Source organism: Centropristis striata, chromosome 12 (assembly GCF_030273125.1).
Source record: "Centropristis striata isolate RG_2023a ecotype Rhode Island chromosome 12, C.striata_1.0, whole genome shotgun sequence".
Classification (NCBI taxonomy): Eukaryota; Metazoa; Chordata; class Actinopteri; order Perciformes; family Serranidae; genus Centropristis; species Centropristis striata.
Window position 1 is genome coordinate 34,856,951 of NC_081528.1, and position 26,013 is coordinate 34,882,963.

General features: G+C 42.3%; 1 protein-coding gene across 1 annotated transcript; it reads left to right on the forward strand.

Moving 5' to 3' along the window:
* The first annotated feature begins 1,518 nt into the window (after positions 1-1,518).
* On the forward strand, positions 1,519-25,810 carry apln (apelin). The gene is made up of 3 exons (XM_059346316.1): positions 1,519-2,020; positions 17,867-18,039; positions 21,645-25,810. Exons 1-2 carry the CDS (start codon positions 1,954-1,956, stop codon positions 18,031-18,033), a joined length of 234 nt encoding a protein of 77 aa, XP_059202299.1. The 5' UTR covers positions 1,519-1,953; the 3' UTR covers positions 18,034-18,039; positions 21,645-25,810.
* Positions 25,811-26,013: the final 203 nt, after the last annotated feature.

Sequence of the window (26,013 nt, forward strand, 5' to 3'; positions counted from 1 at the left end):
CTTTAGCCGCCGGGGGGCTTGGCCACCCCTGAGGTGAGAGGATTGCTTCACATGAAGTGAAGGCTTCAAGTGCTGCATGTAAAAATGGAAGGTGCTCTTGTTGTTGGATCTCAAGTGGGTGGCACAGACATGTTGCCCTCTGGGACCCGGGGCCTTAGGGGGACAATGGGCGGGCTGTGTGAAGCCGGAGCTGTAGAGTTGAGGGTCACAGGGCCCCTCTTCTCAGGTCTGCACCACTAAAGTGACTGTTTAGTGACAACACATATAAAAGGGGTTGTGTGGAAGACTATGGTTGGGGGGGTTTGTGTCTGGAGGTTGTGACCAAAGGCGGTCCATCCATCATGTGTCACTTCTGCCCTTTGGGGATCTGTGAGCCCAAAGTGAACAGAAGCCATACAAACAGCATTTCAAGAAAAAAACCCAATTTTAAGATCATTAAATTGATAGAAAACTAATCGGCAAATATATTAACCTCAGGGTTGTTGGAACAGATCTGCAGACTCTTTGACCCAAGGCAGAGTGTGAAATGATGTAATTGGGTGGAGTTCAATTTCTTTTACATATTATGTATGCAAAGCTCAAAACATACAAAATTTATGGTCCTTGATTCTCTTCTCAAGAGGGGTTGTTAGAAACTTGTCGCATTGATGTCGCTCTGTGGCTCGACGCGATAAGAAAACTTGTTGTACTTCCAGTGCCTGCTTACAGTTCTCACAATTCACAGCAAGAAGTGCAACCTTTCCTGTTGATTGTACGATAAACAAATAAAAAAAGAGATAATTTATTTTATAGCCATCGCAGGGTGGTGGTTTTATGACGGCTTTTGTTCGTTGAAAGAATATAATCTGTCTAAGAAAATAAAACAAATGACTTCAGGGGGCAGTGGAACAAATAGTGCCAGCGATGTGATCGGGCAGAGGCTGATAAGTTTTTTCCTGCGGTTACTCCCAGTGTCACGGACACTAACTTCAAACGCAGCGGATGATTTAAGCCATACCTTCAGCGCCACTGAGGGTAAAGAATAGCGTTAGGAAGAAAGGTCCATACAGCTGGCGTAGATACAAAAGCAGGAAAGCATGAACCTCATCTCACACCTTCCCTTCTTTCATCTACTTCCCCTAATAAGCTGGTATTTTGATTCCTGGATTCCTGGCAAGCTGCCCTGTTTGCAATTCAAAGAGTTTTCAACAAGAGCATCTGTTTGGGTATTATCATAAACCTGCATGCACCCCCACCCTTCACCTCCCAACTCCCCCCTCTTCCTCCCTCCCTTTGCTACCGCTCTCCTTCTCTTCCCTCCGCCGTGTGCACTTGCATGTTTGTGGAAAAGGGGTGGAGAGGGTGGGTGATGGCGGGGGCTTTTCCTTGACCCACAGAGTCAATGATACATAAGCCACATGACCAACCAGACTCATACACACAGAGAGAGAGAGAGGGGGACACACACGCTGACAGACAGACCTGCAAGCTGACTTCCAGCACATTCACAGCTCCACTGAACTTGGCTCATGCTGCCGTTTTTTTGACAGAAGAAAAGAAGAAACACACACACACACCTCCGTGGGAGAGCTCAGATAAAGACGTGCCTTCAGTCTTGGAGTGGCGCTGTCACACACTGATATACAAATACGCATTTAGACAAATACACAGGCACAGTCAGGGAGCCACCACACACATATTCCCACAAATTGACACACTCACTTCTCTCTCTCTCACACACACACACATACACACACACACAGGGGAGCAAACAGCAAACAGTCTCTCTCTCTTTCTTGCTCGCTCAGCTGCTCTCTCTCCCCCTCCCATCCACACACACACACACACACACACTCACACTCACACACACACACACATACACACACACACACACACACATACACACACACACACACACACACCACTACAGTATATCAGCGAGTGACTAGCGGAGAGCCAGAGGGGAGTGCAGAAATGAATGTGAAGATCCTGACGCTGGTGATTGTGCTCTTGGTGTCTCTGCTGTGTTCTGCCAGTGCTGGTGAGTACAGGAGCGGCCAGCCTCGTCGCCGGTCGTCTCCCTCTGCTTTCTATTTCTCTCTCTGTTTGCCTTGTGCTCGTGCAGGCATCTATAGTTGATCAGTTACCCAGCATGGTTAGCCTTGTGTGGGCTCTAAAAGGCAGGAATATCAGCACCTGGCTGTATACAGTACTGCACTGCAGTGGTTATACTGTCTGCTATTGTACTGCCATGGCTTTTATGGTAAACTTGAATGTGCTTTCTAGCTAATATTGATCATTTTCCTCCCTGCCTCACCTTGATGTAAGCTTGTAAGACTTGGAGATGAAATATGAAGAGGTTTTTGTTGATGGACATTCATGTGTGGAGCTATGCCTGAGTGATAGAGATCGCTGGATGTATGGGTGACTGTTGTGGCTGTTATGAAATGTAAGATATGCATGGCACATGTTCTGTAGAGGTGGAAATTAATTTATGGCTTGATGTATTCCATCTGACCCAAGTGCTATATGATTATTACATGACTGTGATTGTGCAGCAGGGCAACACAGCACCTATATATGCGTGCGTGCCTCCTGTGGTGATGATAATGAGGACTGTAATTGTTGTACGCATTGATGAGGGGAACACAGATCCCAGATGCATGGATCGTCTCCTAAGGGGCTCTGTCTTGATGCCTTGTCACAGTAAATTTCCGTAAAGTGCTGCTGTGTCTCTGGAGCCATTGTTGGACTAGATATCAGTTCCAGTGTGGCTCTAAAATGTCTAATATTTGGAACAAAAACATTGACTTGGGACAATTACACAGGGGCAGGGCATATTCTCTCTGAAGGCTCGTGGGAGTAAAAGGGTTCTAAGAAATGTGGCTGGCGGGTTTAGTTTGGAGACCAATGGGCAGTCTGCAGATGTGATGCAGGTAACATTGTGGCGTGAAAAAACAACAGTTAGGCCTGTGTAAACGTCTGGAGCATTCTTGGGATTATCACCTACCCACCAACTACAGTGGCTGGGAAGACACACAGCCACACAGTGTTTATATTTGTGTGCAAGATGCTGCTTAAGACAAAGCGAATATAAGATGTAGCATCACTATAAGATGCTGTAGACACTACATCTTGCAAGATGCCGGCCTAGGAATATATATTGTACAATGCTGTACAGGCTATATGTTGCTAGGTGCTGTATAGACTGTGGTTGTAGACTTTCTGCTTGCTAGATGCTGTCCACTCTGTGTATCGATCCACCGCCACAGCACTCACAGTTCCCATGCTTCCCAGCATATTTGTTACAGCGACATGCTATTTTTGTCTGAGTCTCTCAGCACATGAGTAAATGGGAAGCAATTATCTAGCATCATGGTCAGTGTCGTTTTTCACGCCCTGCGTGTGGCTAAGCATGTTCCACGCCTGAGAGCCCACCGTGCTACACCAGCGACGGGGAAAACAAGGCTGCTGTGCCTCGGGCTTTCATGGGAGCTTATCCTTCTCAACGTTGTTCAAGTCATGCCGCTTATGTGCCTCTCTGTTCCCCGGCTGCTACTGTAGTATCAGAGCTCCATTGACATAGAGGAAAGAGAGAGAAAGGGAGTGAAAGAGAGGAGGGGATGCAAGTGTGTTGCGGCGTTGATGGGTGTGGGGAGGGATGCTAGCTGGAGTGTGTCTGCGTAGCACAAGCCTCTGCTACAGTATGCGCTGTCGCGGGAAGGTGTCGGAAGAGGCTCTGCATGTAGGCAGTGGGTGTGAAGCCTTTCATCTTGAGACAAACGCTTTTCCAGTTCAGTGGGCTTTCTCTCTCTCTCTCTCTCTCTCTCTCTCTCTCTCCCTCTCTCTCTCTCTCTCTCTCAGGCATCTGTGTGTGGACATGTGTGTCTGAGAAACAAGAGAGAAGATGCACAGAGAGTGAGACAGCATGTGTGCGTGCACTTGCAGGAAGCAATGAATATAGGACTGAGTCTGACTGCTATAGGGTGGGGAAGTGTTTATGATTGTATTTATGGATGTATTTGCATATCAGCAAGAAGTCCTAATGCAACAGGCAATACAACTCAACAACCTAATGCTACTTACAATGTTCATTCAGTACACTAAAAGAGCTGCTGTGGCCTTCTCTATGTAATATTAGCATCCTTTAGCAGCGCACTTCAATTACCCATCCTTGAAAAGCACTCTGGCTCAAGAGCGGGCTCCAGCTTTAGACATGTGGTATCCATAATTCATCCTGAGGCCAATCACTCTTCCTGCCTGTGTAACTCTTAAGACCGGTATATAAACAGTCTGAAAACATTCTCGTGTCTGTCACGGCCTCTTAAAAGATATCAAAGCTTTATTTTTCTCCATCATGGAAACATCCCGCCAATCCGCACCTTGGGATGCACAGAATAAAAACAAAAGCAGCTGGCTTAGACACACACACGCACATGCACAGAAGGTGTAATTGTGAGGCTTGGGTTGAACAGGTGAGCCAGTTGTGAGTGTGAACGGGGCACGAGGCCCAGATCAGAGCCATTATCTGGCAGAGAAATCGTCTCGATTTTATGAGAGCTGTCAGCAGTGCTATTATTCCGTATTAAACTTTGATGTATTGTTGGGGCTGGCTGCTCTGTGGCACCATCATGCATGCATACTGTACTGTGGCCTGCCTCCATCACATGCTATGTGTTACGGGTCAAAGTACAGCCAAAAAAGGAGGGTTACACTACATGCAGCCTCTCATTAAAGCACCAAGTGGAATGAAGTGTCGCCTAGCTAGGTGTGATTGTTTCGTTAACAACATGTATCGATGTAAACTGACCGTAACCAGGAAGCTTTAAATCATAATCCCTGGTTTTCTAATGTAAAGAAGGTGTTTGTGCCCGTGGACCTGATTATGGCGGTCGTAGAGAACAAAAGCAGCTAAACTTTTCCAGATGTCCAGGCATAACATAATAACAGTGGGCAAACATTTGTGTCAAAGGGGGAGCTGTGGAAAGGTTATTACAGGATTATGGAGAATCACAGAGCCTTTCTTTTTTTTTGAGGCACAGGAGCTTGTGAGCACCAGCTGGGTTTATGTCACACACAGACACACACACACACACACACACACACACACACACACACACGGAGAGAGGGTCAAATGAAATCCATTTCATGAGGAACCTGGATTTCCTCTTCATGCAGCATTACGAGGAAATAGAGCCAGCAGCCTGCAGCATCAGTGTAGTTTATCTGCTGCAGACAACACACACACACACACACACACACACACACACACACTAAACACTCCACGAGTTGTGTTTGAGATGCGAGTAAAGAGGGGTTTGTTATCCTCTTGTTGCCTTGTTTTGCCTCTTAAATAGTAAAAATGAGAGCACTGTTGTTATGATCCACATAGTTCATATCCATGCTAACTAGGCTTAATGGTGGGTGTTTGACAATATATAATAGCTAAGCATTTCATATTTCTGGATATATTATGCCATTTATGTATCATATTGTAAAGCCAAGGTGAATTACATCATGAAATTCTGCCAGCAATAATCTCCTAATCGCTTAAAAGAACCTCAGAACTGTCAACCAACTGCAGAAAAAAATCTAAAAGGAGATAAATATAATTTGTTATTGTCTAGTTGTATCTGGTTTGTGAACAACTAAAAACAGCAAAAGTTAGAAGTGGTGGTAGCCATCTTGGAATAATGTTTGAATGCGCCCAAGTTGAAATAGTCGGTGATTTTCCAGTGTTAAGCGATCAATGTGATTAACTACTCTGATTTATAACATATAACATTATTTAAAAAATAGATAGCTTTATTTAAACAATATGTTTGTTTGTTTTTTCGCCAATGGTATAATAACTATAATCTAATTCCTTTACACAATTATCACTTCGTGTTTGAGAAAAAAACAGTAAGACTACCGACACAAAGTAACAAAGAAAGCAAGCTAAAACCTGCTACAAAACAGAAACATTTAAGGTTAACAGGTAACTTTTAGGTAGACTTACTGTGAAGGAATGGATTGATTGATCGTGCTCATCTCCGTAAAATATGCCACCTGCTAAACAACATTTAGAGCTACGTAAAGAGGAGGGTGACAAACAGTAGAGAGCACTGTACGTTCCATAGCAAGCCTATTTTATTCTGAAAATAATTATTTTATTTTGAAATGATAAAACCTTTAAACTTTTAAATTTTGTAAACACTTGTTAAGTGTCCAAAACTTCACTTCAGGCTGTGATATTTTGTGATTATACTGCAGCTAACTTAGCGCCTAGCGTGAGCTAATGCTTAAACTTTCAGCGAGAGAAGATTTTATCCATATGGGGTTCAACTATGTGTAGCTGTACATATGTTTCAATGAGTGGATTTAAAAAAAAATTGTGATAACCCCCTTCCCATCTGTATAATATCAACATACATGAGCTTGGTGAATGGCACTCACAATTGCTCTGGAGTGGGTGGGAGATGAGGAAGAGATTTAGTGAAGAATCATAACTCATTTGGTAGGGATATAAGGCTAACCTTTGGGCTAACACTCCCCAGAGACCTCAGCTGTTGAAGACTTTGGCATATGTGACTGCTGGGCTGCTGTAATGTAATTCAGAACCCTTTGAATGAATAAATCTACTCACTTAGATCTTCCCTTGAGAGCGAATGCAGTGAAGGGGAAAAAAAGAGGGAGTAAAAAGACGGGCCAAGGGACAAAAAAATAAAAGGGCGGACAGGAAGAGAGGCTATCTGGGAGCTGAGAGGTTGTGTAAGCTTTCCAAGAAGGAGGAAGTCATGGCTAAATCTAAAAACTCACAGCTGGTAGTACGTCTTTATTCATTCACTTGTGGAATAATGACATTTATTGGCTGCAAAGAAAAATTCTGTTCAGCTAACTATGCTAAATTACTTGGAAATTAAATTCTGACCACATTGTGATTCCTTATGCATACATGGCTGTAGGAGTCCAGACCCCCCTTTGAGTTTGAGGCCACAACCTGGAGGTTTTGGCAAAGGGGTCGGTGGGGGCGAGGGGTCCTGTGTTAACCAGACCTCATGTGATCACCAGACCTTATCCTCAGGCCCGGGGCGCTCCTTACAACTTAATTAGAGCCAGATATTTTCAAAAACTGCTCTGTTTTCCACCAGTGACCAATGTTAAAGTGATTTATGACTCTCTTTTTGAACATTAAGTGTTACATTTATAGTGGTAGTCCCGGCAGATCAGATTCCTGATCGAGATCTGAGTGGACATTTTTATTAACGGGCTGCCAGGCCACAGAATAAATATTGCGGTCTTTAGGAATGCAGGTGTTTTAATTATTTTCATGCTCAATTTGTAGGAACCCAGAATATAAAAATATGATTTCTGTGTATTGCTTTAGAGAGTTCATTTTTGGTAGCAATTTATACTCCCACCAGCTGAAACGTTACATAGGAGTAGAAGTGAGCTAGAGAATCAAATAAATATGGTTTAGGGTATTGTCACCATTAACGTCAAAGCTCTATAGGCACCATCATGGATCAGAGAGATTTCATATAATGCATGGCTAAAAGCTCCGCACAGCTGGCTGTTGTTAGGCAGTTCTCAGTCATACGAGGGATTTCATTGCTGTGAAGATAGCAGTGTGGATTGGGGCTTTGGATGGCGTAGAGGGACTCAGTAGATTCTGGGTTCATTTAGTGATGCCCCCACTGGGATCTGCCTAAACTCCAAGCCTCAGGCAACAGGATGTGCACGTCACTTTATTCTCAGAGAATTAAAGGATGTTGTGGTGCACCTCATGTGGTTTCAAACTGTCATGCACCTTATGTTCTCGCCTTTAATTGAAATGCCTGGAAATGTAAGATCTCTTCCATCTTCCACTGAACTGAGGCCCTTCTGTGACAACACAGAAATCATTCATTTATGAAATCATGCATTATTCATCACAATCGCTCCATCTTTGATCACAAATGTTACTTTCCCTGGGAGACTATTTCACACATACAGGTCTACACTTGAATGTTGGTCAACCAAGTGATCTGCCACTGACTAATAGTGTGGATCTCCCCACAGACGGTTTCCTGGATCAGGACAGGGCCCCTCGCTGTGTCCCTCTGTCTCTTTCACTGTTCAGGAGAGGCCACCCTGCTCTCAGGGCCCCTTGAACAGGAACAGATGTTTTTAAAAACAGAAGAGCAAAACAATATACAGATTTCATAAACATGAATCCACATCAGGCAATCAGTTCCTCCTAAAAGCTGATGAAAACCATGTTAGCGCAGAGGGCCAATAAACACTAAACTTTAGATCGCCTGCAGCAGAGTCGCTGAACCTGTCAGTAAAAATCCTCATGAATTTTATTTCTTCACTAAATATGTGTGACAGAAGTGCTTACTACGTTTCACTGCATATAACCTTTAGTCAAAGGGGCTTCTTTCCCCCATGCCATATGCTCAGTATATTAAAAATAAAATTCAGACACTTTTCATTCGACACAATCTAAACTGCTACAAGTTAAAGCAAAACAAGTGTAACATCCACATAGCAAGAATTACTGCCAATTTAAACAAATCACACTACTAATAATAAATATAACTTAACCAAATTCAATGTGTGTCTATATTATTAGTAGAGCTGTACGAATATAGGCTGAAATAAACAAAGCATTGCTTTCACTTCAATGTTGTGCTATTTACTGGTCCTTATCCAGAGTGCATCTCAGAGAGGCAAAATATGAACACAATTGTACCAAAATTGAAACAAAAATCAAATAAAACGGATACAGTATGTGATGTACAGTGTTATTGTTTTGGAGTTGACAATGGACAAGAATGGGGATTAGTATCACTGCAGTTTGTGGTGCCTTTTCTGGTTAAACAAGTTAGTTGTGTTGCTTTGCAGAGCAGACACAGGTCTCATGTTTTCCATGTGCATGGTTTGCTAAACATCACTTGCCTTAACACATACTTCTCTACTTCCAAACAACAGATGTTGGTCAGTTTTGAGGAACAGGCTCTTCGTCTTGTGCTCCTGACATCTGAATTTTGTTTGAGTGTCTGCTCTCTGTTGTATATTACTCTTCTACTCTGGACTGCAGCTGCAACATTCGGGAAAGTTGAGAGAATGCTAAAAATAAAGCCAAAACATGTCCATCACCCCCTGGTGGCTGGCTGTTAAAACGCTTAATATAACACGCATTTTAAATATCAACATTGTAGTCAAGTGTAAAAGAAAAAAAAGTAATCACGATTAATATTCAATTAATTGTGCAACCCTAATTATTGGAGACATTTTCTATCTCCAGGCTACAGTATTGTTGTTTGTGCTAACAAGCCACGGATTGGCAACAAAACCACTTTTATATTCAGAGGTATTGTGTTGATGTAGTCGTTTTGCGGTATAATTTTAGCTGCCAAAATTATTAATTCCAAAGAAAATGTCATTGCAAACTGTGAAAATTAGTTTCTGAGGATTAGTTTGACATGTTTGAAGATTGTTGTTTACAATGCATGAAAAGAGAACACAGCTTAATGCATCAAACATCAAGTTTGTTACTTTATAAGTGAATTATCATATTATTCATATACTGTAGTGATACATATCAATATCTCAAATCTTTTTTTTTTGTTAATTCAATTAAGTGTGAAGTGTGATACTGTATTCTTTTGGTTGTTTGAGAGGTAACACAGTCTGATGCAATGTTGCTGCTGTTTCCTTTAATAGTACAGTATATGCTATAGGGAGAGACGATGGTCCCCTCAGGCATTAAAAGCTGCAGTGAACCCTGCACAGTGACGTTTCTCTCCCTCTTTCTGTGTCTCTCTTTCTCCCACATTAAAAATGGGAGAAGGCACGCAAGTTCACAGCATGTGAGGGGGGGGGGGGGGGGGGGTGATGACACAGGAGAGGGAGGGGGCTGTGTTTCACATCTGATTAGCGTGCCCATGGAAACGGATGGTTGGAGGATCCCTTTGCCCTTGACATGCAATCTCTGGAGATTAGGGCAACGGTTGGTAGCCTTACCTGCTTACTGTACCTGAAAGATTTAGCCTGCTGAACGGAAACAGCCACACCAGCATCTCTCCTGCTCCTGCCCTCAGTTTTAACACTTCTCTGAATGAAAGTTGTGAAAAGAAATCTCCCCTCAGAGTTTTTTTTTTTATGTTTGCTTGTCAGCCTGCTCATGTTCATTATAGTCTCCAACCTGCAGTAACCTTGTAGCCACAAATTCACCCCTTCAACTTGAGTGGGATTGTGAATAAACCAACAGGCAGTCAAGTGGTGAGGGGAGTCAGTGGCTTTATTAACTGCCTCTATGCTGCTGCCGGCCCTTTGAACTCACAGCGCTCTGATCATAGCAGAGTACGCAGTCTCACACCTCATCATTTCATACACTCTCTAATTCAGAAGCATATATAGCACCACACTTCACAGGCAGCTGGCTGAGTCAAAGGGACATCTGCAGAATGCCAGAAACTACAGGGCTGCACAGTTTGTTTTTAATATGTTCAGTGAGAGTGGGGGGGGGGGGGTTGTTTTCAGAGCAAGGTGGACAAGGGGTTAAGTTTAAAAGCTGCAGTAATGGGGAGCAACTTTTCATGCACTTTGGTTTCCTCACTGGAGTTTGTGTAGACAAAGCCAGCCTTCAACTCAGCCACAAGCCTAGCATTATCACCAGCACAACAATGCTGCATATCAAACAGCCCCCGACAGAAATAAAAGAAAGTGCTCACGACCAAAACAAACCCCCCCCCCCCCCCCCCCCCCCCCCCCATCCCCTGAGAGGAACACTCAGAGGCCAAGTGTGGTGGCCGACAGAGGAGGTTAGAAACATCACAGCCAGTCAGAGGGATTCAGACTGTGTGCAGTGAAATCTGTAAATTGAGAACCTGGTCGATTTCAGCTGACAATGTCATTCTTTTTGCTCCAAACTGAGCGCCTTTCATGGTGGCTGCCATGGTAACGTGGTCTGAAAGTCGGCAAGCAATTGGTACCAGTTTCTGCCAAGGCCCAGACTTACTGGTAGGCATGCGATAAGCACCATTTCCGACACTAAATGTTGGATTGTGAAAGCTGAACAACAAGGGACGGCCTCCTTAGTTAGGCACCATTCCATATGTGCAGGATAAATGTGTGGGGAGGCTATCAGGCAGCGAGCAAATCCCCAGTACGATGCTGTAGCAGCACTGGCGCTTATTCTAGGTTAAAAGAATGTTTGGCTTGTATCTGGCACAATTAACACATCTCATCCATAGCTAAATAATCCTGATCCCCTAATGTGCTTATGCAGTGGGAAGCATCTCTGCCCATGACATGTCTCTGTCTGGCTGTGTGGGTTAGTATGTCTGCGGTAATGGCATGCTATAGAGGGATTCATTAGCTAAAGCTACTTTTAGTGAATGAAGGAGGGAGGCACACGATGGAGACAGCAGGCCTGCTCCTCCAACGTCATGGTAATAACCATGGCTACACACACCAGGGTATTTATTCCTACTCTCTCACACGAACACAAACATTGCTCTGTTACCCAAAAGAATTACACACACATAACAAGAAACAACCACCTCCCATATAGACGCAAATCATGCTGTTGTTTTTATAATCCTGTGCAAGCCTTTGGTTTATTTTTTAAATAGAAACTAAATCCACCATTACACTGAAAAATGTTGTTATGGAATGCCTTAATACTTAGTTTAGTGTTTGAGTGAATATGACATGAAACAGTGTCAAGAGGGCAAGCTTTAATTAGTTGTCAGATTTAGTCAGATCATTGTGCTAATAGGCAGTTAAAAAGTTAAAGCCATGTTTTGAGATAAATGCTAACCACAACATGCTCAAAAGATTCTAACATTGAGCTGTTTAACAGGTTTTATGTTAATCATGATTATAATCCTCATATAGCATGCTAACATTTGCTAACTAGCACTGAGCACAAAGTACAGTTGATGAAAGTATTGGACTAATTAAACTTTTCTCCTGATGATGGCACTAGATGAAATGTTAAGTAATCACCAAAATCCTTAGAAATAACCAATTAAAAGATTTGTCATACGAAGTGTATTCACAACAAAAGTCAACCATGGTGATGCTAGTGGAAAGGTCAGTGGTCAGTATGATTCATCCTCTGGGGAACATGAATCTGTGTAAAAAATGTTATGTCGATCCATGCAATAGCTGTTGAAATGTTTTAGTTTGGACCAAAGTGGTGGAGCAAGCGTGCTTTAAAAACATCTCAGTCAACTGTGAAAGAAACTGATTATCCAGGTTCAATAATTTATTAAGTTTTTTATGCTAAAATGCGAAGTCAAATCACAATGTGGGAACATGGAGTAAACTCCTGTCCTTTCAGTTCAGTTTCCCATCCTCCAAGCTATTTGTGTACACAACAAGATACATCTGTACAAACTGCAATGAGCAAGATTTATGACACACAGGTGTCAGATAAGTGATGCGGGGGACAGTAAAGAAACAGAAGAGAGATGAAATGTTTTTGTGACGCTCAGCCAACCGAGAAAATGGATCAATGAGATTGCACGCAATTGATTCATAATCAGTGTGACTGTGAGTGATGAGCAAGACGAGTAAACAAACAGATAAGATTCAAGGGGACAGCAAAATCAATTTGCGGTGACACAGAGAAAATTAAACACAGCAAGGATTAAATTTTGGCAGCCATGCCTCACTGTGCATGTTTACATTTGATGCAACAGTTTTCTAAACCACAGCACTCTGCTAACTTGTTGCTGCAGTTAAATCTCACAAGGTTGGTAAAGTTTAATCTTTTATGTCATAGTGGCAGAAAAACCATTACACTGTGGCTGCATTTACAAGTGCAGACATTTGTTATGTGGCCGTTTTTGGCAGCCGATACACACAAATCAGCTTTACAACTATTAATAAGCAGCTCTGGCCCATTTGCCATGCTGTCTGTGTTCCTGCATTGACACACAGTGCTGTGATATACAGTTTGCTCTTGCCAGCCATGAGGGCAGTTGATGAACTTGGCATTAAACCAGAGGACGGCCATTTCTCTTCTCTGACTGGATGGACAAGTGCTGGAAGACGTATATCCTTCCAGGCTGCACTGATGGACTCTTTGCAGCATCAACAGGGATAAGCTGTCAGCATTCCACTTTCCACTGGGCCTTAATAAGACGGAGAGCCAGCCATTTGTAAAACACAACATAACAGATATCACCTTAGGAGGTGGTGCTGAAACTAGGGCGGGGAATCAGGGAGCAGCCAAGCAGCTATTCATCATTAATCTGGACACCGGCCAGTCTGTGACACTGTCAACTACTCTCCTCTCTGCGTGACCAATTCTACACTCTCATACTCTTCTCCTTTTCAAGGAGGCAGCAGCAGCAATAGTAGCAATAACCAGGCATTCCTGAAATTCCCTCTTTATTAAACTTTAATTAGGGAATTACAGAGTGGGGGAAGAAGTGTTGAGATTTGATGGAAAAGAGGGCAAAGCCAGGGCTCCAAGGTCATCAGAGGTAGAGATAAGACTCTTATTATTGTCAGACGTATGTTATCCTGCCATGTTAATGTTTTACCAGCTGAACATAAACATGAGAATCTCGCATGGGAAAAGATCAAATGGGACACTATAGAGACAGGATCCAATTTCAGAGCAGTAAGATAGCAGAGATATCTTTGTTTATAGAGATGAAATATGCATTAACCTATAATAAACATGCCATGGAAACAATCAAAAGGTCTTCTCCAGATTCAACAGATGCTGCCACATTTAATCTATATGAGTTCCTCTGCAGAGCTACAAAGCTAAGCTGTTGCTGTACATCATATCTGTCACAGGGAGATGCTTTCCCGACAGGCTGCAAGAGTTAATCTATACTGCCAGTGTTATCACTGTGTTATTTTTAGCAGCTTTCATTACACTTTTCTATCCTGTAGCCAGATTGGATGGGTTGAGATTTGTCAGGAGAATCACGAGATGTTCTCCCTTCAAACCCCAGTGCCGAACAGCGGCTGACAGCTTGCTATGGCAAGAGACATCTAAATTGTCTCATTATGGACCTGGGTTATGACAGCCTGAGCCACCCTGTGAGAGGAACAGCAGATGAGTTGTGTGAGCCGAGGTACAATTACTTTACCGTGTTGCATTGCAGTGTGTGTGTGTGTGTGTGTGTGTGTGAGTGTGTGTATGTGGGTGTGTATAGCGAGTGTGACTCCACACAGGTGATTGCAGCAGCTCTTAAACTACCCTTCAATCAAACATCAGCTGCAGTTGGGCGTTGTGTAGCACTGTAGTTACTGCAGGTATCACTGTGAGACATTTAAGGTGTCAGTATGCTTTAACCAGAGTGCTTGTTGAATGGTCAAACAGTGTCTCAAACCCCCCCACCATCCACCCTTTCCAGGGTTTGCAGAATATGACAGGTTATGTAACTTTCTGAAACTGACAATTCACAATCACGCTCACCTCATGCAGTCTGTCGAGTGTGTGGAAGTGAGAAAGTTGGCAGGTTCTTAACTTCTCTTTCGAGTTATTTTTTTCTTTTACACCTAATTACTTCTTCCACTTTTTATAGTACAGCTAGTCCTTTGCTCAGTCCTGCCCCTCAAATGCAAACTGGCTGATCATAGCCTATCAACAGCCAACTCCAAACGGAGTCTGACAACTATAAGGATCTGCTCCATAGACTCTCATACACATTTTCTTTACCTCCAGGCGGGTTTTATAGATTTTCAAGCAGCAGGTATACAGTTATACTCTTTTACCTGGATAGGTTAGAAAGAGATATGTGTTAACATGGAGCAACCAGCAGAATACCGCACATCATTAACTAGTGATTATATACTGTACTACGCTAACTACTGAAGGTGTACTTATTGTATACACATGCTGCTTTTGCTTTTTCATGATTGTATGATGAACAGTGCTCCATGCTGCAGCTCCCCTGGCAAACCACAGACTTTTGCTAACTAGGAACAGCAGTGGCTAACAACAAAGGGATGGGGCTTTAGCGAAGGGTCAATTGAGTGCAGCATACTGATTGTTTTCAAGGAGGTCTGGATTGAAAGGGTGCACTTTAAATCCTGTATGAATGTCGGACTATTTCTTCCACCTTTAATTGTGATCTTTTGAAACAGCTAAAACAAGTCCTGCCTTCAGTCTTGTCATATGAAGCGGCGTACCAATTGGTTTGTTTTGGGCATTTGACATCTTAAAGTTAAAATCGTGAAGATCTCCGTTTTGTTCTCATTGGCACCTATGGCAAAAAGCGAGGATTGCACTTGTTTTTGAAGTTTCATCGTCTGTAGTCATGGATCTTTTGTTGTTCTCTTCTTTCCTGTTTGGCCATAGTAGCAGCACGCTGTTCCATGCACTAGTGAGTTGAAGTGCAAGTCTGTTGCAACTGCATAACAAACTGTATGCTGCTTTTGATTCTTTCTGAGAAAGTTTCCAGTGTTACCCAGTTCATAATACTGCAAATGGAAAGGCTTCCATCAGTAGGTCATAGGCTCAGTCACCATTGTCTTACCTCATTCAGCAATACTGATTTAACAGACATGTATTTAAAGGGAAGTCTTTGAGATTATTACTTTAAATAGCGAAGCTTTGTGTTTCTGTGTGTTCAATGTCTAAATGCTGACAGTGTTTCAGGGATGGGAAGAAGCAGGGCCCCACGCAAAACACTCAAACACAGAGTGTTTTCACATTCAACCCCCCGGATTTGAAAGAAATGAGCTGAAAGCCTTCAGAATGTGTCAACGTCCCTCATTCACAGTGTATCTGGAACAATAACAAAAGGATAACGCGCAGATTAGTGCTCCTAGGGGCAAAGATGGGCTTTAGATGCGGAAATATGCAACAGAGACTTTCCCTGCTGCAAATGAATTAGTCCACTGTTCACCCACAAATATAGTGTGTAATGTGCTTGCGGAAGAAGATTAGTGTGGATGTGGAACTTGAGATGTCTGGCATTTCAGGGATATACATTGAAAACATTCAGCAAGCTGTCTAGCTCAGTCGTGCAGTACACCATTATTTCAACCTGAAGGCCAGAAACACTTCTATTTTCCTCTTTTTCTGTGGAGAGTTGCTCTTTTTAAAAGGTCTTCAATATACCACAGCTGAAGGTCAATAATTAAGAGCGGCTGCAGAGTCTGCCTTCCTCCTAATGGTGTTTTTGAATTCTGCTCTTGAGAAAAGCTGCCCTTCATTCAAACAAGTTGATCTCAGCTATTAGAGAAGTCTGAGAGTTTTAAATGCAGTAGACACGTTTCACAGACGGTTTTTAACACTGTGCTTTGTTCATATGACAGCCTGTAGCCCCATACACTAACTGATGAAAATAATCTTAAGTAACCAGAGGACCTTGCATCATCACAGCTTTTGTAAGCTGCTCAACTGCTGTCCTCAGTATACTCTTTGGTTTTTTAAACCTCTGCAGTGGCCTGGCTGACTAATCTTAAGCTGTGTCCTCACCCCGGCCCTCGTAAACCAGAGGAAGGTCGTTCTCTTGGGAATTCTAAAAATGGTGCCAGTGTCTCCGAGGAAAAGAGACAGGAATGTCATGACCCTGTGTGAGTGATGTCGATCAGCTTTTTGAATGGGAAATACCCAGTCGGGATTTGTAGTTTCTTTTGAGAAAAGGGTGTTTGGCTCTAAAGAAGTCTTGAGACTTACAAACTACAGGAGTGGTGTTCGGAACAATCGGTTATTAAGGGGGTGGAGTTGCATTATGGGAAATGTAGGATTCAGTGTTTTTTTTAGTTTGAGCCATGTTATGGACTTAAAGTCAGGATATCTCAATCCCTGTTTCCAAAATTTTGATTGTTTGAATCTTTTTCTGTGAGGCGTCTAAATTTTGCAGACTGCTAAATCACTGGAGTGCCACTTAAATCACATCTACACGCTATTAACCTACATACTTATTAATGAGGGTTTATGTTGGGGCTAGTAAGTCAGTAACTCAGTGAAAATGGGCAAAAGCACACTGCTGTAAAGGAAAAAGTTGTGCTACATTTATATCACAAGACTAATAAGAAAATAGTTGTTTTATAATTATTGAAGGCCAAAATTGTAATTTAAAATGAAACCTGATTAGGTGCACATCCCCAGTTTATGCCTATTTCATTGTAAAAATGCATCCCTGTATAAATAATACATACATGACATGTCACTGAGATATTTAAACACTTTAACATGCCCATATAAAAAGTTCTGCTCTGCTTTCCTTAAATTTTATTGGACAAAATAACTGGATGTAGTGTGAAAGATCACCCACGTTAAATATCCCGTTACAAGTAAAGATATCACTGCAAAACAGGTCTTTCGGTTTGCGATAGGTTTAAAGGTCATAGAGACACTTAAGGTGGACCAAACCATTTGGAAAAGAGGGGCTTAAGGGGATCAGGCCACACTTATTGAGAGATGACTGAGAACATCTGGGATCGCTCTCCAACACACATGTAGTCACACACACCTAAGACACTGGCGCACATTCTCACACAGACACGGCGCTATTATACTCATCTCTAATCTTGGATCAAACACTGCGACAGGATGCGAATCCACCAGCTCTGGTGCTGTGCGGTGTTTGTAATCTTGAGGGAGAGTGACAAAGACATGAGACACGAGGGTTTGAGTTTCTCGTGTATCTGCTGTGCTTCGGTTCCACCACACTGACTTGATGAACTACAATGCTGGGTGGGCTTACAGAGGCCCACACACACACTCTCACACACACTTATCTATACATGTCTCTTGTTTCCTCATCCATTACCACTGTGATCCCTCTTTGGATTTTGCTACGCATTTTCCGTCGGCACTGATGGACTCAGCTGATAATCAAAATGTGATACTCTGAGTGAGACGAGGCTGTGAAATACTATTTTCTGGGGAGGTCATCTAATTGGTCTCTCCTCTATTTGTGTCCTCCAGGTCCCATGGCCTCCACGGAGCATGGCAGAGAGCTGGAAGAGGCGGCTACAATGAGAAAAATGGTCCAGCAAAACCCTGCAAGGGGCGGTCAGACCCACAGACCAGCCGGCTGGAAGAGGAGACGCCCACGGCCACGTCTTTCCCACAAGGGGCCCATGCCGTTCTAGAGCAAGGTGAGTTTATAGCGGTCACGGGTCAAATGACGCTTGTTAGGTTTTGTTTGCCCAATAGAACCTGTGATGAAAAGTCCAGTGTCACACAGTAAAAGTGGATTTTCTTCATTGCTGCATATATCAGGCCAACATTCTGTCAAGTCAGAGCTACTTGTTTCTCCAGAGAATATGAGCAAAAGCACTTCCAGTTATATTAAATCCTATCTGCTGACTAGCGAGGAAACAATTTCATAGAGGAATTTCTAAGATGTTGCGTTCTAAAATACTTTGTTGGCAGAATCAGTTTGGGTGTTTTCGATGACGAATGGGAAACTCAAACTCTTCCAGGAACGCTGGAAACTCCGCGGTCAGACTCCGACACAAGGATGTTATTGTTGGCACTGAAAATAAGGGCATGTCTTACCAGATTATTGGACTTTATCCTACCAGCTTACATGCCTCCGTAGTATGACAGAGGCTGTTTTTAATGCTACGTCATTTATTTCCTCATATGGGAGACAGTTATACTGAGAAACATAACCTTTGAGTCAATTCAGCTTGTGTAAATCTTTTCTCTCCAGCTGATTAAATCAATTAAACCCATTTTTCCAAAGATAATACTTTCTGGAGTTGGGTTTCCTTATAGCACCACTTTTCCTCTACAAGGAATGTTTAAATTGGTGTCAAGCGAAACAAGTCTTTGTGTGAAAACCCTTTCATCCAAAATCTGAGATAATATTTTACTTATCACCTTTTCACAGTTTGATTTTCTTTTCTGAACCAAAACAAACTCTCTTTATTTCTATAGAACAGATCAAGCTTCACTGAGAAACTAAAACATACAACAACTAATTAAACAAGATGATCAAATGTACAGTATATACAGATTAAAACTCTCCATGCGCTAATGTTAGTAAATCTCTCACAATTGAAGGCAACAGCAGTACAATTATGTCCCTGCATCGAGAACTACAGGACCCATTCACATGTCTGTCCCAGACGCTGTGAAAGACAGGGCAACTCGACAAGACACAATATCCCTGCAGGAGGTGCCGACCATACAACGCTGACCTGCAGAGGGTCGCCATAAATTAAAGCCATGGTGAGAGGAGGCTGCAGCCAGAGAGTGTCAAGGCATGGTTAATCAGTTTTTAAGGAAAAAGGATCAAAGCTATAGAAGTTTGGAAGCTTTTTCTCCGAAGCAGCCGCAGAGGTTTTACAACCTGTAGCGAATTTTTCGATCATTATGTTTTTTGTATTTTTTTAAAAGGTTAGACTTCTTTTGAACTCACTCCTGCTTTCAATACGGGATTGTAGAGCTTCAGCACAAAGGTGATAACAATGAGTAAGGACCAAGCCAGGGCAGTCTGCACTTGAAGGACAACATGGGTCCTCCAACTTTCCTCGGTCTGCCAATAAAATGTGAGAATCCTCTTTGCGAGTTGAGCGGTCAGAGCGCTCAGTGTTCAGTGTCACAATGCTGGCTGCAAAATACAGAGAGCCTCAGGAAGTTGTGAAGCTCTGTAAAAGCGAACGGCTCAGTGAGTCACAATGCTGTCTCCACAAACACCTCTTAAACCACAACACGCTGAAGATTTCCTTTTTTGTTCACTGCCCACTCTGGCTCCTCTCATTCTTGCTAAGTTCACAGTTCACCTTGTTCAAGGGTTTCTTCACATACCAAGCCAATTTACCCCAACCTGACCTCAGTGGGAATCAGGCTGTCTGTTAACAGCATTTTTGTGATAATACTTCCAGCCTTCACCAAGTAAATTATCCAAGGAGTTAAAATTCTGTACAGTTCAGTTCCAGTTTGTTCATCATGTCTCAGTATATTTACCCAAAGTACCCCCCCCCCCCCCGTCTTGACGCATATATATACTCTTTAAAACAGATCTTCCCAACGTTTTTGTCTTTTGTCCACACACGAAGAAGCAGCTTTTTCCAAACTCTGGTTACTTTGCATCCACATGGAAATGTGAAATGAAGACATATTGAGATAATTATGAAATAATCTCTTAAATTTGTTCATGTCCATTGTTGCTTTGTGTGATGAGCATGAGCCAGAAACAATAATGGCTTGTTGATGGGTTGTTGTTTTGTAAGCACTATTTTAAAGCTTACATCCACACTAATATATTTCTGTTTTAAAATGCATAACTTTAGCTTTAACTTTGGTATTCGACGTACCATTAACGTTGCCTTTTCACCACCTACTGGCCGGTCGAACGTCTGGAGTCGTTTTAGCTTTCTGGTGTGGACAGAGATATTTTGTAAAATGAAGGTTGTGTGAACGGGAGTCTTTCAAATGAGGAATAGATCCATTTTTTTCAAAATTATCTGTATACGTGTAGACAGGCCCTACTTCTTATCTAGCATCAATCCATCCAAAAGCCTTCAAACAGCCTTGAAAGGCTCTGTTCTTCCTCCTGCTTTCTTCTCCAGGTTTAAGCTGATGATGGGAAAAAAACCTCTGGAAGCAGCTGGAGATGCATTTTGTTTGATCAAAGCTATGGTTCAGTGGAGACATCAAGCTGAGGGCTGGTGAGCCTCAGAGTCAGGCAGACTGTACGTGGATACGTCATGATTGGCCTGAACTTCATTTCTGTTAAAGTAGAGATTAAGAGCAATGATTGACTTGACAATGTCCGTCCACCAACTCTACGCTATTTAGCAACATCTCCCCATTTCAGCGTCAAACGCAGCTCATCTTTTATTCCCCAAGACACCTGAGGAAAAGTTTTGACTTTTCATCATTACACATTCCAGATGTGAGCGAGTCAGAGAAGAAGGATGGCGACCCCGGTCATCCTCTTTAAGCATCTGAGTCGACTCAGATCCAAACGTGCTATTACGGCTCTTGGATCTAAGCCCTGCCAGTGACAGTCTAAAAGACGACAGGATATTACAGATTTAAAGCCGCAGGCAATTTATAAAAAACCCTTGAGACCTTAGTGTGAGTAAGCTCAGTGAATGAGTCTTTCATCAAAACAATGTAGGTCTGCATCTCTTCCCATACACTCAGTCTGTGATGTGGAGTGACTTCAAGGGGGTTGTTGCACTGAGATCATACCGTGGACTGAAAAACACAAAGGAGGGCAACAAACAACAACGCAATGGAGATTAGATATATGGAACATCAGGTCTCAGGGCATTACATGACCACAGAAAAATGCCATCTTGAAACAAGAGCACTCTTATCAATGAAAGAACCTTGTTGTTATGCAACAAAGCTTACTGCACTACTCGTCTGAAATCTTGAACAGAACAGCAGAAGATAAAAAGTGAGGAAGATAAAAGATTTCCTCATTGTTAAGGAACGATCCAGTGCCCCGAGTGTAGCACAATGTTTTGCTTGTGTTTTCTACGCAGAGATATATGTTATTTTTCTTACTCCCTGACGCTCTTTTTTTATCAAAGACCATGAAATCTGGTTGAAACATGTCCGGGATCTTCACTGTTTCTAGTTGGTGCAGGATAACATAGGATAACAGGGTAAAACTCCCTGTGGGCCTTCTGTACTGGAGAGGAAATTGAAATGTCTGAAAGACTCATGAAATGATTTTTAGGGTACAAAAAAAAACCACCTGCTGATGGCATTTTTCTGTTATTTTCTTGTTTTGCAGGCACTGCTTTGAGCGCCCTCCCCCAGGTTCTGATTTCTATGCTCTTCCTTTGCCTTGGGGGGCCTTGCAACGAAGGGCCTACGCTTGCCCAGCCTGAAGAGTGATGTCCATAGCACCTGCTGGTTCTTCAAGCAACTCTGTCCACAAAAAAAATCAGGACAAGCCGCTCACCCTCAGCTCTGAGAGGAATTGGGGGCAGGGAAGGGGGGTGGGTGGGGTATGGAGCCCGAGCTATCAGACTCTATTTCTCTGTCTCTCTCTTTCTCTTACTCTCACTCCCTCGCTACTTATCTATCTCTGTCTTCTCCAAAGTGTTTTTTACTTTATTTTTTTTTTTTTTCCCTATCATTTGCTTAATAGAGCCCAATCATTGCGATCTCCCTGAGTGTCTCACACACTTTGCATGACATGTGGTGGAGAGGGAGCCCGGTCAAAAAACAATCTGAGTCTTAAAGCATCTGTCGCTTCTCCACGGTGTGGTATTCCCATCTTTCAGATCCAAGGTTACTGCAGCCGCTGATTTTCATTGCTGTGTAGCTACTTAACGGCTTTACTAACGGGAGAGGACGCTGATTATGTGGAATGGCAGCGTCGGTTTTAATAGTTGACAATAGCCAATTTTAAGTTCACTTATGATACTCTGGATGTCTGCTGCGAAAAAAAGGAATTAACGGTGTTTTAAAATGAAAGAGCAAGACATTGAAAAGACATAATATCCATTGCTTAAAAATCATTATTAATGGTGCTTTGTACCTCCTAATGACAGTACGTCCACATGCAAAGTAAAGTTGGACTGAAAAGAGAGCACATATTGTCAAAACAATCTATTTAAGTGACAGAATAATTCCTTCATTTAGGAGATCTTTAATCCAAAGCTATTTTGGTGTTTCTGAACTCATTAACACCTTGGGGGGGTTTACTGACACGCTCAAGGTTACTGTAACATGTCCCACCTTGGATGAGTCCTTTGACCCCAAATCCCAATCCCAATCCTGTCCCCAATCCCCAGCCTTCTCACCACACTGCTGCCCTGTGCAGCTGCTCTACACGACTGTTAACTGGCAGGGGCAGTCTGCTCCACTACTGACGGGCTGCCTCGCCTTTTAATGAAGTGCCAAATAATAACCTTCTCCACAATGCTGCCAGGAACAAGAATGAAAGGTTAGGGAGAAACACATTACCTCTTGTTTGAAGTCTTGATACACTGACACGTTATGCATTTTAAATTTCTGCAAACAGAAATCCCATGTAAGCGAGGAGGACAGTTAAATTAGACCAAAAAAAAAAAAAAAAGAAAGAAGAAAACGCTTCAAAAGCAAATATCAGCTCAGTTAATATGTCACCATGATCAGCCTACCACTAGTGCTCTGGCTGTTTTAATATTCAGCATAAGGCTGGTTTGACCCTTTGACCGATATCTTTCACTAATGAAATGCTACTATGCCTTTCCATCATACTGGAATATATTACTGTTTATGTTTATTTCTGTTTTAGGTAGTTTTCTTTTTTCTCAGGGTGCTGTGATAGAGGCTTGTACTGGAGCAGTCTATTTTGTGCATTTATTTAACAAAACACAAACATACAGTACATTTAAAGCGTATATGAGCATATTTTCGTATGTTTCCTTACTCTATGTATTCACCAATATAGCCATGTATCCAGATTCAGTCCTTTCTAGACCTGATCCTTTCCCTACATTATCGTTGGGTACAGTTGCCTTTCTAGTCGGCCCTGCCACAGCACAGGTGGTCGTGGCTTTGATCATTACGCTCATTAAATCCTGGAGTTAATCTTTCTCAGATGGATCTCCCCAAGGCTGGCCGGGGCCACTTAGTCTGAGCTCATTGTTAAATTGGCTTAGACTGAAACCACACCCTTCCCCCTTTCCCAATCCTCAAACTCCTGCTGATTCAGTGTGTAACCATGTAACATATTAGGACTGTGACCTGTAGAGCAGCCACCTTGCAATCATTCATTGTGTATTAGGTGTGCGGAGCAACTTCCTATTTGTGTTTTTTGCATTTGGATTTTTAGGTGAAATCTGAATTTTAATCCACTGCAATTCAATCAGCAAACACTCCTGTTTCAAAACCACAAAACCAACTGGCAGATTAACCTAGATTCCCAACACCTTTTCCCTCTCGCCATGTCTCATGCAAATATTATAATAAAAAGCAGAGTCTTCTCAGTCCCAGCATGAGAAGCTTTTATTAAGAGAGCATCTAAAATCACAGTGGTAATCCACCCAGCCAGATCACCTTGATTAAAAATGTATTAAATCCTAGGGCACTGTGAAGAGTAATAATTTCAGTTCCACCATTATTTTTTCATACCCTCTCAGACAGAGATGTAGATTTCATTAATGCTCCTCTGGAGTGAGACAGCTTTGCTCAGGATGTCTCATGTATTATTGGGGAAGATAGTAGGAAGATATGAGCTGGGGATGGAAGTTCAAAGCCGCTGGAGTTTGGATGCTGGAAGTAGACTGGGTCATGACAAGGGACTCAAATCAATATTTCCCCATCTCAGAAGTTATTTTTACGGAGCCGAGCAACGTCTGTATCCGCACTGTTCTTCATGAATGTATCCTCACCATCTGCACCAGCCATGCTGCCCTTTCAGAGACCAGAGCAAACCAATGTTTATGTAAAGTTCTCTTTTTAACCTTGGTCTGGTTATCAGTTGAATCCAAAAAAGAAATAATCAAAAGCCAAATATCCCACTGATCCAAAGCCTCCGGTGTCAACCAATCCCAATTAATAGACGTGGCTTTGCTCCAAGACTTCTCTGTATGGGTTTGCAAGGCTGCACTTTTGCAATTTCATTATGCTGCTGGAAAAATACACCCTGAAAACAAGAGTCTCTTGGTATGGAATGGTTTTCCAGTGTATTGTGACAATTTTTGTCTGATTCTTGTCTAGCTGGTTGTCCAAAGCTTACTTTTTGAATACAGTGTGAAAAGCTGTATCTTTTGTGGATGTAACAAAATAGAAAAGTAGTCTGCAGCACAATATGTCGTGGACACGTGAAAGCTTTCAGGCATTCTTTTCTTGTAGATCATAGCCCACAGCCCTCCCCTACACATCAGGTTAATGGGCCTTGTGGTGTGGAAGGACAAGCACGTCCAGGCTCAAACTGAAATGGTAAACCAATACATTATGCTCCGGGAGCAAAACCATTTTCCTTAATGGTCTTTTCCAGCAAGGCTTACATAAGAGAAACGATTCCTATCCTCCCAATGTTTCCTCTCCAGTTCCTCTTCTCTGTGACCATCACAAGGCCTGAGTAATGTTCCTATGCACTTGTTAGCATGTTTTCCTGGTAGAAAAATGTTTGTTCTGAGAACTTGCCCCCTTTGTGTTTAGTTCTTTTTGTCCAAATGCATTTGGCTGGGAGTGTGTAAGGAGTGGGGATGAGCAGAGAGATAGATTTGTGATACAGGTGGAGATGAGAATAAGCTAGCAGCAGGTTTTAAAAATATTAGCTTAACCATTGATCTCTGTTTCCCAATAGCTATAGACAGAACGCCGCACACAAAACAGAAAAACACAAGGTTTTTATGTTGTTTTTTTATCCTATTGTCATTCAGTTCTCTACCAGATAAAATTCCTTTAAAACGACACTGAACTCATCAACATTTCACTCGTTGTGGAAATGGAAACAGAGTTGGCACGCAACACATTCCATGATTTTACCTTGTGATTCTCTAAGCCCATCAAACTGTATCATGTTGGCCTTCAGAGTGGGTGTCTGCAAGATCAAGTGGCTGATATTCAATCCAATGCATTCACACATTTCCACTGGCTGGGCAATCCAAAGGATAACTAGATTTTATCTCCCATGGGAAATGACTAAGATCTGTCATTATCTTGGAGCCTTAAAATGAGACTTCCTTAACCCAGAATAGCACAGGCCCCTCCTGCCTTGATTGCGACACATTCTCCATCTACGTAACTGCTGTGTCCAAAATCAGCTACATTCAGAACAATCTGAGGAGAGATGCAGTCTGTAGGCTTACACGCCATCGCAACAGTGTTACTAGGTCTGAAGCAGATATCATTTAAAAGACAATGTATTACTCCTGAAACTTATATTCTGTTTATGGTGTGTGCTCATATTACTCACCAGGCCAAATGTACAGTCCCTGTCTCTGTTTTGATGTTGAACTGGGCAAAAATAAATGACATAAATAAATAAATAAATAAAACAAGTGTATCAGAAATGGTTGAAATACTGTGTACATATTTGAACTTTTGGTTTCTAATTTATAAAAGATAAGCTTTAGCTCTTGGAGTACTTATTTTATTTTTTCCTTTCATGCGTAGCTTTGTGTTTTTATTTTCTATTTCTGTAAAGTGTGTAAATATAT

What these genes read in the sequence shown, in the direction of transcription:
- apln (XM_059346316.1), top strand. Translation starts at nt 1,954, where the DNA reads ATGAATGTGAAGATCCTGACGCTGGTGATTGTGCTCTTGGTGTCTCTG. An exon ending in GCTGTGTTCTGCCAGTGCTG is followed by an intron (nt 2,021 to 17,866) that starts GTGAGTACAGGA and finishes TGTGTCCTCCAG; the next exon opens with GTCCCATGGCCTCCACGGAG.